The sequence below is a fragment of the Daucus carota genome, chromosome 1 (assembly GCF_001625215.2).
Source record: "Daucus carota subsp. sativus chromosome 1, DH1 v3.0, whole genome shotgun sequence".
Lineage (NCBI taxonomy): Eukaryota > Viridiplantae > Streptophyta > Magnoliopsida > Apiales > Apiaceae > Daucus > Daucus carota.
In genome coordinates, this window is record NC_030381.2 from 44,674,894 (window position 1) to 44,691,845 (window position 16,952).

Below are 16,952 nucleotides of genomic sequence, written 5' to 3' on the forward strand. Positions count from 1 at the left end.
CGGGAGGCAATAGATGGATTCGGGTCATACCTGTGTTCTGAGGGGTTTCAACCCTCGGTTCGGGAGGTTGCTGCCTTGCCTGGTGGGCGGCCATGTCCCTCCTTAATTGATCAATCTGCTGTTCGAAGGCTCGAATTCTGGCTTCATATTCCTGATGCGTAGGTCCTCGGGACTCAGGATTGTTTTGTCTAGTATGGTGTTGGGAATCTCGGCCCTGGTTTCCGTCTCTCCTTCTACGTGGGGGAATATCATAATCCCTCTCCGACTCTTCAGATGAGTCGTTGTCTGTGTAAACTTCATACTCATCCGTTTGTCCTCTTGTGGTCGTCATGACTGTTGAGTAGTGAGTTCCACCAGCGGTGGTTGTTGCCACAAGGCTAGTTATAGGGGGCAACGTGCCGAATATCAACGGAGCTGTGCTTTGGGGAGCAGTGATGGTTGGATTCGAGGTTCCAGCCGTGTGGGTGGAGAGCGGAATTGGCTGAGTGGAGGTTCCAGCGGTGACATGAGTGGAGGGTGGATCTTGGGTTGCGGTGTTGTCTCCGGTTGACGGAGGATGGACTTCCGAGCGTAATCTCGCGGGTCTGACCATGGTTGTTGTCTTCGTCCCACAGACGGCGCCAAATGTTATGGATCGAAAAACGAAGGTGAAGCGTCGTGCTTTTAAGACTGTTCTCGGGATTCGAGATGCCTACGTATCTTTAGCTGTGTAAAGAATCAAGTCTGAACGTAGTTCTAGTTTGAAGGGGTAGAGCCCTTTATATAGTAGTCTCGGTGCCAGAGACAAGGTAGAAGTATGATTCTACTTATTAGAAACCTCATAGAAGTAGGCTTCTTATCTTGAGATAAGATAAGACTCTTATCTTGTAGAGTCGATGTTTATCTAAGACACTAGATGTTTATCGTTGAGGAGTTAGAATACTCGTAGAACACCGAGGCTCTAGAGCCTTCTATCAAGTCTCCTACACGGAGTAGGAGTCGTGTATTCGGGCCTTGACAGGGGCTAGTTACTGGATTCCAGCCTCGAGTGGGCTGGAAGCTCAATTCTTGAACTTTGACAGTCCAAGTAGCTCAATCGTGGACCTGCTTGTGGGCCTTATTAATTAATTACGAAATTAATTAATATTTAAGTGTCTCAGGGCCTAATTAACTGGGCTTTCATATTTTTGGTCCTTTAATATCTAATAATAATTAAATATTATTTCTGACCCATATCAATTTCCCTCTCTCTTTTTTCCTCTTTCCCTCTTTTTTTAATATTATTATAATAATAAGGAATGAATATAGGGAGTACAATTGGAGCTCATGTGCTAAATCACTAAAACATATTATTTTATAATATTTTTAGGGAACCTCTTAGCATAGTGTTGGAATTGCTCTTACTTGTTAGTAATTTGGAAGGTAAGCATTTGTTTGGTAAACTACTGTCTTTTGAGCAGTGTTCTAAAAATCGGCGAGTCGGCCGAGTACTCATTCCGAGTACTCGTTTTTAACCCCTTGTCCGATCCGAGTTCCGAGTAATCGGGTTCAAAACTGATTTAATAAAAAATCGGTCAAAACTCGGTTTGACTCCGAGTACTCGAGGTCAAATCCGAGTTTGACTTATCAATTTTTTGTTGTTTTATTGAAAAATTATTTCAAAAGAGACTAAACGTAAATTTATATATGTTTTGGTCTTTTTTTGCAAAGTATTGACATTAATCAGAAAGTATATGTGTTTTATTATTAAAACTTGTGAATGATTATTATGTCAAAAACTATCAAACAAGTAACTTTTATTTGAACTTCATTATTTCAAGTGTGTTATTAAAATATTAATATTATTATATAGTTTTATGATTAATCAGTATATAACTATATATGAGAGAAAAAATTAATTAAAAAAATAGCCGATTTATTATCCGATAACTCATTCCGAGTACTCTCCCGAGTTCCGAGTACTCATTTTTCCAGAATCAAACCGAGTTGGACCGAGTTCCGATTTTTACGTTGCATCTCGCCTTGCTCCCCTAGACAGTATAACTACACTCAGTCACTCACTGTTGATAGTCTTAAAGGAAGAGGCTACTTTTACTGGACTTTAAAGCAATGACCGGGGATAACATGTGCATCTGTATCTTACTTGCGCTTTACTGTCAGGTATAGGGGAAACATCAAATTGACTCTGAGAGTATTAAAAGGATCAAAGCACCTAATCGAATTGTTTGATAATCGTTTTTCCTGTACACGTCAGTTAGGGTTTGTACGTTTTTTTTTTTTTTTGAAAATGAGAATAAATCTCAACGAGAATCAGCAATTCACCGTGATAATTCTTTCATTCAAGAAAACTTATTATCTAACCGTCGGACATGCAAGATGACCGGGGAAATTTAGACGATAAAATTTTAATGTCCGAAAAGAAAAACCGGTCTTCTTCCAAGAATCCTAAAAATAAAACAAGAGAAACAAGAAGAATATAAGTCGATATATTTAACAGATTACATCAAAATATTCCCACAATCATGATAACTCATGATTGAGACAATTAAGCTCGTAATTAAGGCATAATAATAAAATATTAATATCCTTAATTAAGACACAATTAACACTCTTAAATAAAGCCCAATTAACGCCCTCAATAAATAAGCACAATTTACGCCCTCAATAATTGAGGCACAATTTACGCCCTCAATAACGAGGCACAATTACCGCCCTCAATTGAGGCACAATTAGCGCGCTTTCTTTTCTGAAACCGGATCCCGTCCTGAAACCACTGTCACCGCATGAGAAAAAGAAAGAATATTATATATAATTGTAATAGAAGGGCATACCAGTTGAGCCATGAGGAACCCCATAGGATTTGAAAGTCGGAGCAGCATCATGTGTGTGTGTTCGGATTTGAAACCCGTAGCAGCACACTTCCGATTTTCTCTACATTATTAGTTTTAGATGTATGTATGTTGTGATGTAGATGCAGAGGAGAACCCACTTAACAAGAATGCTTGATCCAACAACTTGACTCTATTTTCAGCGTGGAACCGGGTTTGAAACGATAGAGCACTTGTTTATAAAAAAGCACCACATGATTTGTTTTCTTGCACTAATGCTTTCTTTATACATGTTTAGCTAATTTCAGCAACTCTAAGTTTTAAGCTTGCTTTTCATTGATGAAAAATGGTTTGTACGTTTCTTCATAGTGATATATTTTGCTTATCTTATTCTCGAGTTTTAAATAAGGAGGAATGCAAGTGAAAAGGAGGTAAAGGAGTATAATCACTCATATTTATGCTCCCGAGTTTTTTAAACTTCTATTTGTGCTACCGAATTTTTTAGAAAGATGAAAACAAGGTGGAAAGAAATGTGTTTTTAGCATAATTTTATTTCATTACTTTCACTCCAAAATTAGGATGAAAAGTGAAAGAAAGCAGAGGATACTTTCATTTACTTTCTTTTACGTCGTTTTACTTTCCTTAAAAGAACCTCGGGAGCAGGCCCCAAAGGCTACAAGGTTTATTATATGTTTGTAGTTTGCAGTTTTTATTTGTCTTGAGTATTTAGTAAATTGAGTCTGTCAATTCTAATTATACAAGCAATAAGTGATATAAATCCCAAACCCAAAGCATGCCCCGTATCCTCTGTTTCAACCTCAGATGGAATTTTATCATCAAACTGGGTCAGCACCTTCAAGTCTGGTGCCTTTACACCAACTGAATCATATGTACTTGCTAGCCCCTCGGATTGATATCTACGGGAACTTTCATTTTTCTACAATCGTGGACGTTAGTCATAAAAAAATTGTGTACGAGATCTAGGAACGGATATCCCAGTGAGGTACTCTCCCCCACTAAAATCTATATTTTGTATGATTGTACAAATAGTTATTATTCTCATAATAAATAACCTAAAATTGACACTCAAGAGCATGGATCAGTTCTTGCTGGTATTTTTATATTTAGAATCTCACTAATTACATTTTTGAACTCTTTTTTCCCCACTATCACCAATTTTTAGATCGGTTCCGAAGTCATCCACACCTTCTCACCCGTTTTTGTTTCATAAGTACGCAATATTGGGTGATGTGATATGACAGTAGCTCAGAGCTGTGAGTTCACTTCTAAACCATATTTTGTTGCGTCCAAGTTCAACCCTTGACTGCAAGGGCTTCGGACCAAATTATATCTGGAACTTGTTTTTCACAAATGCATGCATGATTCTTTTCTTTTACAAGTTCTTCTAATATGTCTCTAAGCTTCTCATTTCTTGATTAGAAACTCAAAGCAAGCATAGTAGTGAAAGGCATCTCAAGAGTTTTTTCTTCGGTAAATATGATACCAAAATCGCGGCAATTGAGACCATTTTTTAATTTACATTGGTCAAGGTTTCATTTCACAAAAATCAAACATCTGTAATACTTTGATGGGAAAAATAATAATTCTAAACAAACGAAGAAGAAGAATAAATCTACAGAAAAAGGCCTAGTGGTATGTGGCTGTTGGTTCCTTTTTATACAAACTTTTCATCATAATATCTCCAAATTTCTGGAACAAAGCTGTAGTTTTTGGGGAATGCTTTTCTACATTTGAATCTGGATTCTTAAAATCTGTAGCACGATTTGCTTTTGTTTCTTCTGTTGATGCAAAAGAATTTTTCCAGGTGAAATGCCTTGTTTTAGGGCTACGAGGCTCTGGCGTAGAGCTATACACCGATCCCTTGAGTGCCTCTTTCAACTTATCAGTTATCTCGTTTCCTGTTTCTTCTTTGCAGTTTTCCTCGAATACAGAATCTGGTGATAAGAATTTCGAGGTGTCCACCTCACTGTCCATCCCGCTTTCTTCTCTATCAAACTTCGACTCTGTAAAAGCTGCTAGACTTGTGCGCAAACGCTTAAGCTCCTTTGTTTTCTCATGATCTTCCGCTCCATTAATTTGTAGTCGGGCATTTTCTTGGATGAGAAAACGAATGGCCTCATCCTTATCGGCTAAAGTGTCCTTAAGTTCAGAATTCTCTTCTCTGGCAATAGCAGCAGCTTCTGTCGACATTTTTACCTCATGAAGAGCTTGCTTTAGTATATCTCTGAGTTTGTGATTATCATCTTTTGCCACTCTTGTCTCGTTCTCAGCCGCTTTTAGGGATTCATAAAGTCTAGCTTTCTCTTGTTGCAGAATCTCTCTTTCCTCGCAACCTTCTTTGATGACATCAACAAATCCCATTTCTTTACCATTCCATGCCAAAATCGATTCCTCAGCTTCCTGTCTGAGTCTCTCCACCGTGTTCTGGTGCATCAAATACTTTTGATTTGCTTCGTGCAAGAGCTTTGCATAAAATTCTTCATTTTTCTTAAGCATCGCCCTCAGTTTCTCCGCTTCCTCGTGTGCTTGCTCCAGTTCCATCACTGTAGAGCTAACTTTTTCTTTTTCTAGATTTGTTTCTGTTGCAACCTCTTTTAATGCTAAAGCCAGGTGTTCCATGGCCTTTTGACTCTTCTCTTCTGCCTCGACTGCAGCATGGAGCTCAATCTTCAGCATTTCTATTTCATCCATCAGGTCACTCACTTTCGACAATGCTGCCTTCTCCCCCTCCTGAGCACGTACAAGAATTGCCTTGGTCTGTTCAAGCTCAGACCTCAGACTCCGAAATGCCCCTACATCTAAATCACCATGTTCATAATCTTTCGTTGGAGATGAATTTCGCACCATCTCCAATTGCTCATGAAGGAAAGCTATTTCAAGCTTGGACTCTTCCAGTTCCATTTTAGTCACCTCAAGCTGTTTAGTTTGCGACACTATAGACTCAAACATCTTGGACTCCGATTGCTTTCCTCTCTCAATTTCATCCTCCAGCTTATTTATCCGTTTCTTGCTCTCTGCATATAAATTCATAGCACGTGTCTCAGCCGCCTTGGCAATACGCAATTCCTCATCTAAACCATAAGAGAACGCATCTTTATCCTCAGCTCCTCTCCGAGGAGAGCGAGGAGACCGCGGAGACAATGCCTTGCTCAATCTCATCTTGGCCTCATGAGCCACTAATTTCGAATCCCTCAACTCATCAAACGCTCGATCTCTTTCTTCCATAACTGCATCAAGCTGATCCTTCATCAACTTCATGTCCTCATCAAGCTTATTCATCTGCCTTTGCATGGTTGAAACTCTCACAACCCCATTCTACACATAAACACAAATTATATCCCAAATCAAAAACATTTCTCTACCACAATCAAATCTGGTTAAAAATATACGAACCTCGGACGAATTCACAATCTTCGCAGATGGCCTTCTTTCAACAGATGATCCTTGTCCACCAGAAACATGAGCCGCTTTATCGATCATAGGATCACCTCTACAAATTCTTGAAAGAACTGATCGCTTTCCTCCAAAATCCAAGACCCCGGGCCTAACACGAAAATTTTGATCACCAAGAAACAAAATCTCAATTCATGCACAAACCCAAAATGAGCATCAAAGAAAACACTGAAAACATTCCATGTAAATATATATACCAGAAAAAAGGAGATATTATATAAGAAAAAATGGGTACCTTGATTTTGAACGTAACATTGTTGAAATTGACTATTCTTTGGGCAGCTATATCCTTGGAATATCAGAAAATGTGTGACAAGGTACAAACAGTTTGTTAAGCTTTACTGGCTACGAACAAGTCCGAATTTGGCGGGAATTTGTCGTAGCTTGTTTTGCCGTAGCCAAATGACTCCTACAACTTTGGATTTAACACACAATTTAATCAAATTTCGATTTTATTTCTAACTAAACCGAATTAAATATGGTGATTTTTTACTCTATTCAGTTTTAAATTTAATGTTCCTTAGCCGGCAAATGGTTAATTCTTAACATATGGGGTTTGTGTTTACTTCTCATGTGTCCATACTTGGCCACGTGTTAATTGAACAGTTTGATTTTGTGGTGTTTATTGAATATGTCCGTAGAGAAAATGTCAAAATGGAGTATGATATATTTGAATATGGGAAGTGTTTGAAGTGTTTTGGAAGTAATATAGGAGGTATTAAATTGGTTTATAAAGGCTTGAGTGTCCAAGATATCGTTCATACTTGTTGGTAATGACATCTGAATTTGTATCTTCCACTTGATTTTCTATAAGTTAATGCCTTGATTCGTCCCGAACAGTTGCATGACTATTCAAGCAAACGGTTTTTAAATTTAATTAACATAAAAAGGTATATCGCCTGTTTTATAAGGTAAAACAAGGATCGTCCTGTTTTATAAGAGTGATAATCGAACCGAGCCAATTCAAACACTGTCAGACTCGGCTCGAGCTCGATCAAAAAATTCGGGACTCAAGTTCGATTTCGACCGAGTCCTTCATTTCAAGTCCGAAACTCGGTGTGTAAACAGTTCGATAGGCTCGAGTTCGGATCGAAAGCTCGAATCGAGTCACTAAATATTGACAAAAACTCGAAATATGACCGGTTTGTCCCGAGTTTGATTCGATTAAATATATAAATTATAAATAAATATTAAATATTTTTGTAAAAATATGTTTATAATAAAAAAATTAAAAATAGTAAAGGCTCGCGAACCGTACGAGCCGAGTAATTTGAAGCTCGAGCTCAGCTCGGTAAAACATCCAAATAGCTCGAGCTCGGCTCGATTATTACCGAATCAAATTCGAATATTTTACGAGCCGAGTTCGAGTAGCTCACGAATAGTTTGATTTGTTTACACCGCAGTGATAGATATATCGAGAAGTTTTTGGTCGAGATTAAAAGATCACTTCTTATTTCGAGAAATAATTTATTCTTGCTATTTGTGTAAGAATGTATAAGCGAGTTTTCTATTTATAAATTAAAATCTGATAAGTTGAAAATTCTATCTTTTTTAGTGAATTATTTATTATTTTGACTTTACATATATGTAAAGGATTATTTTAAAATATAATTTATCATATATATTTTTTTGCCAAAATTTGAAGTGGATCAATCAGGACAAACCTCCAACTGATCATGCAACCATGTTGAAAAACAAATAATCGAACTAAATAATTAGCCGCTTTGTTTCCGGATTGCTTAACTAATTGAATACATATATTCTGGAGATTAAAAATGAAGATGATGGTTTCTTGAGCTATTCAACCTGCATCTCCCCTGAAAACAGTATCTTCACAATTGACGCTCACACTAATTCCAAGGATAATGCAATGTTCAGATGACTCAGTTGCAAAAACTGAGTTTAAGGGCCTCATGTTATAAACGAATATATTTTGTGAGAGGTGAGCACATGCGATTTTCACTACCGTTCCAAACGCATCCCTAGTTATATTCCTGTCAGACACCAACTGTAGACCTGCCGAAAGTGTTATTGATTCGAGTTCGGATCTCCCAATACACCGTAAAATTCATTTTCAACACAAATACATCACATAAAGCGAGACACATCATTCAAAGCGAGACACTCAAACACACAAATAATAACTTAGGCAGAAGACAACGAAAACACCCAAGTGGGTTTCCCGAATTTTGTGAAACAAGACTTGATTTTATTGAAGAAAAAAAACCCAAAAAAGATTACTGATAGAAAACTGAAAAGAAGAGAAGTGGTGTGATGTATATGGAGAAGGGACGGCGAGAGAATTGAGATGGGATGAAAGGAGATAGGGATAGAAATGGGTAGAAGAGGTGGAGAAGGAGACGGAGGCGGCTAGGGTTATAAGAAGATGGAGCGGGTGACTCTCATATAATTTATCATATTTTAATATTATATTAATAATTTTTATATCAGATAAGTTGTAATTGACTCTACTATATTATAATAAACCAACATAGGTATAATTTGTAATACAAATTTTTAGTCATATTTTTTGGTTTGATACTCTCCCTCTAAAACTACAAGTCTACAACATGAAAGGTCTATTACTTTGACATCGTTAAATAGTTTTAAATACCAAAAACACTTATAACAATAAATTATCATATAATATTTTATAAAAAAATATAATGATGTTAAAAGTATAATTATAAATATTCAATTTTGTCTCAAATAGACGTGAAAAACAGACGTCAACTGTTATTTTAAAATCTCAAATAGACGTCAACTATTATTTTGTCTTTTTCAAATTTATAATTCATGTTTGATACCCATATACACACTGCCCCCAATTATTTTGCTGAAAGGTTGTATATGAATTATGTTTTTGAAAAAAGTTTCTAGATGAATTAGAGACGTGGTCGGTGATCAAATGGGTGACAATTCTTAAGACATGTATTGGCGCCCCAGCTGCATCATATCTCTATCAATTTTAGGAACGAGTATAGAATAGAGGCACCATAAGACTAAGATAAGAACATGCACATGAACATGTACTGTAGTTATTTTTCTAAACAAATTATTATGCTTTCAGGTATTTGTATCAAAAGTTAAAAATATGATCCAAACAAAAACAAGATCAATACTCTTCTAAAAAAATAATAGATTTATTATTAATTATCTTAAATATACTAAATATATGAGTTGAATTTGTTTGATTGAAACATATAACTTATGTACAAGGAGATAGGGTGATAATTCCGGGCCTCCGGCCACATTTGGAGCATAGACATATTATCTCGCGCTGAGCTCATGATAAATAAAATAGTAGATTTTTTTTTAAATTTAAATATTATATATTTCCGAAAGCTCATAGATCTTATTCATCAGACAAATCATCTCATGCCGAGCTGATAATACATAAAATATTAAATTTTTTTATCAATTCGAATATTATATGTTTGATTTCGGAAGCTCATAAATTTTGTCCATCTTTATTGCTCGGGAACATGTTTGTTTGCTCAATTGTGTAGACAATAATTCGAAAATCTTAACTTTTGAATTATTAAATCACTTAGAAAAATACAACTACTCTTATCTTTTTAACATATGCGGGCCCAATCTTTCCTTCGAAAATGATAAACACATCAACAATTTTTTATCTTAATTGGTAAATGAACCAATTACAATTAATCTCGCCATGTTATTTGAGGAAGAAATTGATACAAATTTTTGGATAACTAACATTATCTTTTTTTACTCCTAAAATTTTTATGTTCTGATTTGATAAGCTACTTAAACTTGGGCATTTCATGCATACAAGTAAACTACCAGCACTAGCTTAATTGCATTTTATCCCTGTCTCGGGTCCTTGTACTCATTCCTCGAGCAATTTGAATGAGGGTCGTTGATGTCCACATCTCTCCCCAACTATATATCCTCCTTGGGAAAAGCGAAGAATTATATTTACATTCCCCACCTATCTTTTCAGCATTTCTACCCATACTTGTCTTTCTCTCTCTTTTTTTTTTCTGTTGGAATCACGTCTCTCCTTTTATTTCATCTAAACAAGGAAATTAATTATACAGACTTTTGATCATGGAAAATGAAATATGAAAAGGGCTTACCTCTTGCACAATTATAGTGTCATACGGAATTATGCGTATCAATGTTTTCTTACGAAGCAAGCTTAATTTTGGGCGCTATTTGTTTTATAGTGAGACATATTGATGTGCTAGTGTGGCACAGTGGCAGGGAGTGGGAAGATTAGAATCTTTTCCAGCGTCTTGAATTTCGCCACCACAACTTCATCATTTGGCAGGGGTGAATCAACACACCAGTAGCCTCGAAATTTTCTTTTTCTTTTAAATAAAATATTGTCAAAATTTTGTACGAATCTATAATAACTAATAAGTGAATATAGTTATAATTGTAATTTGATATACTCACATCTCTTAACATTTTCAACTCGAATTAATATGAACGGTCAAATATTAAAAGTCACATAAATATTGTGCCTGTTTGGCTTACACGACTTCTCGGTTCTTTTCGTAAGAAGCTAGCTTATATTTTCCTTGACTCGCTTGCGTAAAAAAATTAAAAACACTTATGAAAAGATACGAATGCTAGTTTTTATTTCAAGAATTCTATTTCGTTCTCAAACAGTTTAATCACTTATAAGTCTTAATTTATTTCTCATTTCTAATCAATTTCTTTAGATTAAGCAATAAACACTATTTCTCACTTTTAATCAATTTCTTTAGATTAAGCAATAAACACTTTTTTTAAATTTATCCAAACAGTCCCATTGTATCCAGAATTAACTAGCATAGAAAGTAGAAACTGTGAGCTACGGATCATCAACTTAAAATCCCAAACTGACGTAAATAACTGTATCAACGCTCTTTAGTAAATTTAAATAACACGGTATATACACCGGGTCCAGCCTGCTAACTAAATATTGATTGGGTGTACCGAACAATCACCTATAATATTCTATCCCTGGGCATTCATATTGGAGTTATTTGGAGGATGCAGCTTTTATTTCTCAAACTCCATCATTCTTCACCAACACAGCCTTTAACCCCTTTATTCGTAAAGAAAAGAAGCCTTGTTATTGGGGTAGTGGAATAATAGAAGCAATTATATACCACTAAATTATTCCAAATCAAAACCTCAGAAATTTGAAATTCGTCTCAAACCTCATTATTTTATACTTATTCATGACAAAAATAAAATAATATCGGTCACAGATCAATTCAATTCATATAAACGTGTTGAAAATTGAGACAAGATAATACTTAATAGCTATAAAACTATATATATATGAATTTACAGCCTACATTTTGTATCACCAATATATCAACAATAAAGTTGATGGCTATGGAAAGATGACCATTTCCTCATACAACTAACTTGGTATTATTCATTATAGAGAAAAATAGTTGCAAGTTGATGGCAACTTGAACGTCCTCAAGTCGACTAGGAAAACTCCACCTCTAACATCTCAACACGTGTCATCCAGCTTTACCTCAATTCCATGTCCTTGAGGGAGTTGCATGTATAAATTTGAGGACAAAGATTTCCAGTTAGCAAAGACTTGGACAGGTCACTCCTTGCATAGCTTAAGGATTTAATTTAAAAAGTACAATTTTTGCACCTACTATTTGTATAATTGTACCCCACTACTCTCTTCAACTCATTCATTCAGTTCTCATATTTTCATATAATCTTTCCGTTATCACCAAATTCCTCCGTTAACAATTTAAATCCGTCCGGTACGTAGTATTGAAGTGTGCGGTGTGTGTATGTGTTGAGAAGTTGAAGGTGGTGGTTAAGTGCAATGGAAAGGTATGAAATAGTGAAGGAATTGGGGTCTGGGAATTTTGGCGTTGCAAAGCTTGTGAGAGAGAAATGGTCTGGTGAGCTTTATGCTATCAAGTATATTGAGAGAGGCCAGAAGGTAGTGTTATCTTTTCTTCTCTGCTCTTATTATCTCTTGAGGTTGAAAATAATATTTGCTTGAATGTTTCATGAATTCAACTTGGTTGATTTCATTTAAATTTGTGATGTTTTTGGTTTTTGCAGATTGATGAGCATGTGCAGAGGGAGATCATGAACCACAGGTCACTGAAACATCCCAATATTATTAGATTTAAAGAGGTATGATATTGCTTCATTAACTTTCGGTTTTGAGAATCATCTTATGTTCTAACTGATGCTTGCAGCTTACTTGAAAGTGTAATTAAGTTCCTCTGCATCTCAAAACTTTTTGTTACTGGTTTTTTGATTGTTTTATGTACGGAAGAGAGTGGTGTATTGGATCCTGTGAAGCAGATGCATCTGAGCATTTTTTTTTATCAGCTTTTCCGATAGTTCAGTGAATATAAACTCATCTGTCTATTTGCTTTTCCCAAGTGACATTACAACAGAGGAGATGTAACTCGGGATGATCGATCCTTGGCTCATAAAATTGTACTGAGCTAAAAAAAACACCACTATACAAGTTGTTCAGAGAATAATCATTTATATTAAGTGTTTGAAGAAACGTCATTAAAAAAGTTGTATTATTGTGATTCCTAGTCCACTAATAGCATCAGACTAATTAGTTGTTCCCTCAAATTTGATTTTTATTTCTTAGCCATGACTATTGAATAAATTTCTGAACCTCTAAATATTCCACATTCTGTGGAAAAGAGCCAACTGGCAGAGGAATAGATGGCTTTAATCACTTGCTCAGGAAGCTGTCACTTTGTTCAAAAAATTCACTATATACTGATAGGTAGTTTTCTTTTTTCTTTTTCTTTCGGCCAAGTGAGCTGCTGAATTTTTATTCTTAGCAGAAGTGTAAACGCAGGAAAAACAACTAAAAACATGTAAATATAACAACACTGATGGTGGTGCAGGTGCTGCTAACACCGACCCATCTAGCCATAGTCATGGAATATGCTGCAGAAGGGGAACTTTTTGAAAGGATTTGCAATGCCGGTAGATTTAGTGAAGACGAGGTACTTTAATTTTCCTTCTTTCTTATAACTGAAATTTTAATAAATCATTCTGGCGAAGTCTATTTCATGGCACAATTTATATAACAGTAAATCAATCTTTCTGCAGAATTCACTTTTATTTTAGACCCAATTTGCATAATATGATTCTCTTGGTCTCTAAACTACCTTTTTACTTGTGTTTATGCATCTCAGGCAAGATTTTTCTTTCAACAACTGATATCAGGTGTCAGTTACTGCCACTCGATGGTAATAATCTAACTGATTGGCCTTTCTGAATAAAATTATTTTTCCAATGATAATAAATTTAAGACTTGAAATTTTTATTTGCTGCAGCAAATTTGCCACAGAGACCTGAAGCTAGAAAACACGCTCTTAGACGGAAGCACAGCGCCTCGTCTCAAAATATGTGATTTTGGCTACTCCAAGGCAATGATCTCACAACTTCAAATACCATCTTGCACTCAAGATTGTAACTTTAGTTACTAATCTGTCTGCCTTGTTTTTAGTCATCGGTGTTGCATTCTCAACCTAAATCAACTGTGGGAACTCCAGCATATATTGCACCAGAAGTTTTTTCAAGAAACAAATATGATGGCAAAGTAATTTGTCCTTTACCTTTTGCTTTGACATCTACGATACTTCTTAGAAATTTGTCTAGGTCAACTATGCAGATTCTGATTAATAACATTATCTGGAGAGTTGCAGATTGCAGATGTTTGGTCTTGTGGGGTTACCTTATATGTGATGCTGGTTGGTGCATATCCATTCGAAGATTGTGATGACCCTAGGAACTTCAAGAAAACTATTAATGTAAGCATCATGCCTAATTTAAGTATTTTACTGACTTGTCACTTAGTCTTTGGCCTTATAATCTTGAATTAAACAATGTCGCATGATTCTGCAGCGCATACTTAGCGTCCAATACTCAATTCCAGATTATGTCCGTATCTCGATGGAGTGCAAACATCTTCTCTCTCGAATCTTTGTAGCTAATCCTGAAAAGGTCAATCACTTGCTAATATAATTATTGAAGCATATATTTTTCAGCTCCTAATTGTACCTATTTCGTTATTAACATTGATTTTCAGTCAAAAATCTAACTAAATTTTGTATTACTGTAGAGAATAAGCATTCCTGAAATTAAAAAGCACCCCTGGTTCCTGAAGAATTTGCCAGCAGAATTTATGGAAGCAGAGGAGTATAGTTCAGATGCTAAAGCCTTGGATGATCTGGCTCAGAGTACCGAAGAAGTACTAGCAATAATAAAAGAGGCTAGAAAACCAGTAGATGGATATAAACTTGATGGGCAGTTTGTTGGAGGGAGCAGCATGGACCTTGATGATGAGTTGGATTCAGACATTGATGATATTGACATGAGTGGTGAATTCGTCTGCGCAATGTGAGGCATACAAAAATCGTGGAAAAGCAAATAAGTCGGTAATATTCTATCAAATTATCCGAGAATGTAAAAAACTAGAGTTCTCCGACCACAATGTATGCAATCTAGCCGCTTTTTTATGATATATGGAAAATTTCCCGTTGTGTTAAGTATTTTGTCGTATATAACAAGCAGACACTTGACTATCTTGCCGTTGAGCACTTGATCATCGCTCCAACTAGTCGCTCCATCAATGATCAATCTATATCTTAAAGTTATCTTCCAAGTGATGGATAATGTTCAACTACCCGCATGTTTCTCAAGAATGATATAGTATGGGAGATTATTAAATGTAGTTATCTCATATGGATTGAAAAAGAATATATGATATTAGTAATGAAATGAGTGGCAGACGCAACAAACTCTAATGATCCCGACGGCTCGAATAGATGAAATGATAAATCAAGCAATAGGATTGGTTATGCACTTAAGATCGATAAGTTTTGATGTGGACAATTAAAGAAATTCTTAAAAAGCTACATCCATAGTCTTTGCAATTGGCTATATACGTGACATTGGCTTGGTTGATTTTGCAACTTCATAAAACTTTGCGGTTCATTGATGAAGACATATATAAAAGTGGAGTAAAGTGGTATAATGGATAACAATGTTAACATAGAAAGGCTCACTTTTTTATTGTTATCTCCAACGTGCTACTGCAAATTGCAAAGTGATGGCTAAAACCTTAAAGAAATGTATGTGGACTTTGATTTTTTTTTTTTTTTTTATGGAGCAAGTGTGCAGAAGTGTTAAAGGGATATGTAAGAATAAAAATTGAGAAACATCCTGAGTTGGGTAAACAATGTATGACATCGTTTTTATCAAAATAAGTTGAAAGTTCATCTTTTGATATGAGTTAATAACTTGGTTAATAATCATCCAAACAGAGTCACGCCTGCAGAAGCCGAATCAAAAATTTTGAAGTCTCAGATAGTCCGAAAATGAGACCTAATTTTTAAAAGTATCATATATATTTTATTAATAAGATAAGTAACAAAAATTGTAATATTCAAATATTATAAGATAAAATTCTAAAACATTTTTGTTGTAAATAACAGACGGAGAAGGTATGGAGTAGATAAGTATGTAAAGTGTTTAGAATTTATGTAATCGAGAGATGAAAAGTTACGATTTTGTAATGTTTGTAATGTAGTTACTTTGTAATGTGACATGGAATAACATGAATAACTTACATGCATTGATAGTTATCTGTACTATGTATCTATGTTATAATAAGCCAACCTGAGTATAATTTGTAGTACAAGATTTTAGTTATATTTTTTGGTTTGGTACTCTTCTTTTAGTACTACAAGTCTACAAATGTGGAGTCTATTAGTATTATATTGTTAAACAGTTTCAAATACTAAAAACCCTCATAACAATACATTATCATATAATATTTCATTAAACAAATTATAATGATGTTATAAATAAAATTATAAATATAACTTTTTTTAATTTTAAAGTGTTCTATTTCAATATAAACACGAACCATTACATAACTCTTTCTAACTCTAATCTTAAAAGTTATTGTTGTCAAAAATCAAGATTACAAAATTACGTTTAAATTCGATTGATTGATTAGATTACTGAATCTTTCAAAAGTATTACAAGATCGGCTATATTTCGAAAAAATTTGAATTTTCTGATTTTTTTTATTTTTAAATCTACGTGTACTAAATTCAAATTAAATGTACTAATATATATATATATATATATATATATATATATATATATATATATATATATATGGGTTGCACTCCACACAGAACACTTTAAAAAAAGAACAACACAGAACACTATTATAACACTTTTTCTTTCATAAAAAATAATTTGTTATGATTATAATTACATACTTAAGCACCAACTAAACTTAATATATGAATTCTAACATCCAAATCTATCTAAATTATTAATATAAAATATTATAGATTCCTGAACAGAATCCAGAATAGTTACATGTATATATTCTTTACATGATTAATATCACATAGAATCATGTTATTTTTTAATCCATAATTGTTGTTAAACATGTTGGATACTATTATTATTCATAATAAATGGTTAATTAGCTTAAAGTTAAAATTTAATTTAAGTTTCAGATGAGATTCTATGTTTGATTCCAAAGTGTTCTTCTTTTAAGGGTGTTCCGTTTTGAGCAATGCCCTATATATATATAGGACATTGCTCAAAACAGAACACTTTAGAATCAAATATGGAATCTCATCTGAAACTTGAATTAAATTCAAA

The 16,952-nt window shown here is 34.6% G+C and overlaps 2 protein-coding genes across 2 annotated transcripts; one reads left to right on the forward strand and one right to left on the reverse strand.

Annotated features, from left to right (window-relative positions):
* Positions 1–4,331: 4,331 nt before the first annotated feature.
* On the reverse strand, positions 4,332–6,782 carry LOC108196697 (uncharacterized). Its single transcript, XM_017364103.2, has 3 exons — positions 6,517–6,782; positions 6,222–6,372; positions 4,332–6,143 (listed from the first exon to the last, which is right to left on the reverse strand). The coding sequence occupies exons 1-3, from the start codon at positions 6,534–6,536 to the stop codon at positions 4,455–4,457; spliced, it is 1,860 nt and encodes a 619-aa protein (XP_017219592.1). The 5' UTR covers positions 6,537–6,782; the 3' UTR covers positions 4,332–4,454.
* A 5,037-nt stretch (positions 6,783–11,819) lies between these two features.
* LOC108205041 (serine/threonine-protein kinase SAPK2) lies at positions 11,820–14,812 on the forward strand. Its single transcript, XM_017374803.2, has 9 exons — positions 11,820–12,219; positions 12,345–12,419; positions 13,163–13,264; positions 13,457–13,510; positions 13,598–13,690; positions 13,771–13,863; positions 13,970–14,074; positions 14,169–14,267; positions 14,386–14,812. The coding sequence occupies exons 1-9, from the start codon at positions 12,100–12,102 to the stop codon at positions 14,665–14,667; spliced, it is 1,023 nt and encodes a 340-aa protein (XP_017230292.1). The 5' UTR covers positions 11,820–12,099; the 3' UTR covers positions 14,668–14,812.
* The last annotated feature ends 2,140 nt before the right edge of the window (positions 14,813–16,952 follow it).

Excerpts from the sequence above, each read along its gene's own strand:
- LOC108205041 (XM_017374803.2), top strand. The coding sequence starts at position 12,100 with ATGGAAAGGTATGAAATAGTGAAGGAATTGGGGTCTGGGAATTTTGGC. Across the intron at positions 13,691-13,770 it reads GTGATTTTGGCTACTCCAAG|TCATCGGTGTTGCATTCTCA; the intron begins GCAATGATCTCA and ends CCTTGTTTTTAG. Across the intron at positions 14,268-14,385 it reads TTGTAGCTAATCCTGAAAAG|AGAATAAGCATTCCTGAAAT; the intron begins GTCAATCACTTG and ends GTATTACTGTAG.
- LOC108196697 (XM_017364103.2), bottom strand. The coding sequence starts at position 6,536 with ATGTTACGTTCAAAATCAAG. Across the intron at positions 6,373-6,516 it reads ATGTTACGTTCAAAATCAAG|GCCCGGGGTCTTGGATTTTG; the intron begins GTACCCATTTTT and ends TTTTCGTGTTAG. Across the intron at positions 6,144-6,221 it reads AGATTGTGAATTCGTCCGAG|AATGGGGTTGTGAGAGTTTC; the intron begins GTTCGTATATTT and ends GTTTATGTGTAG.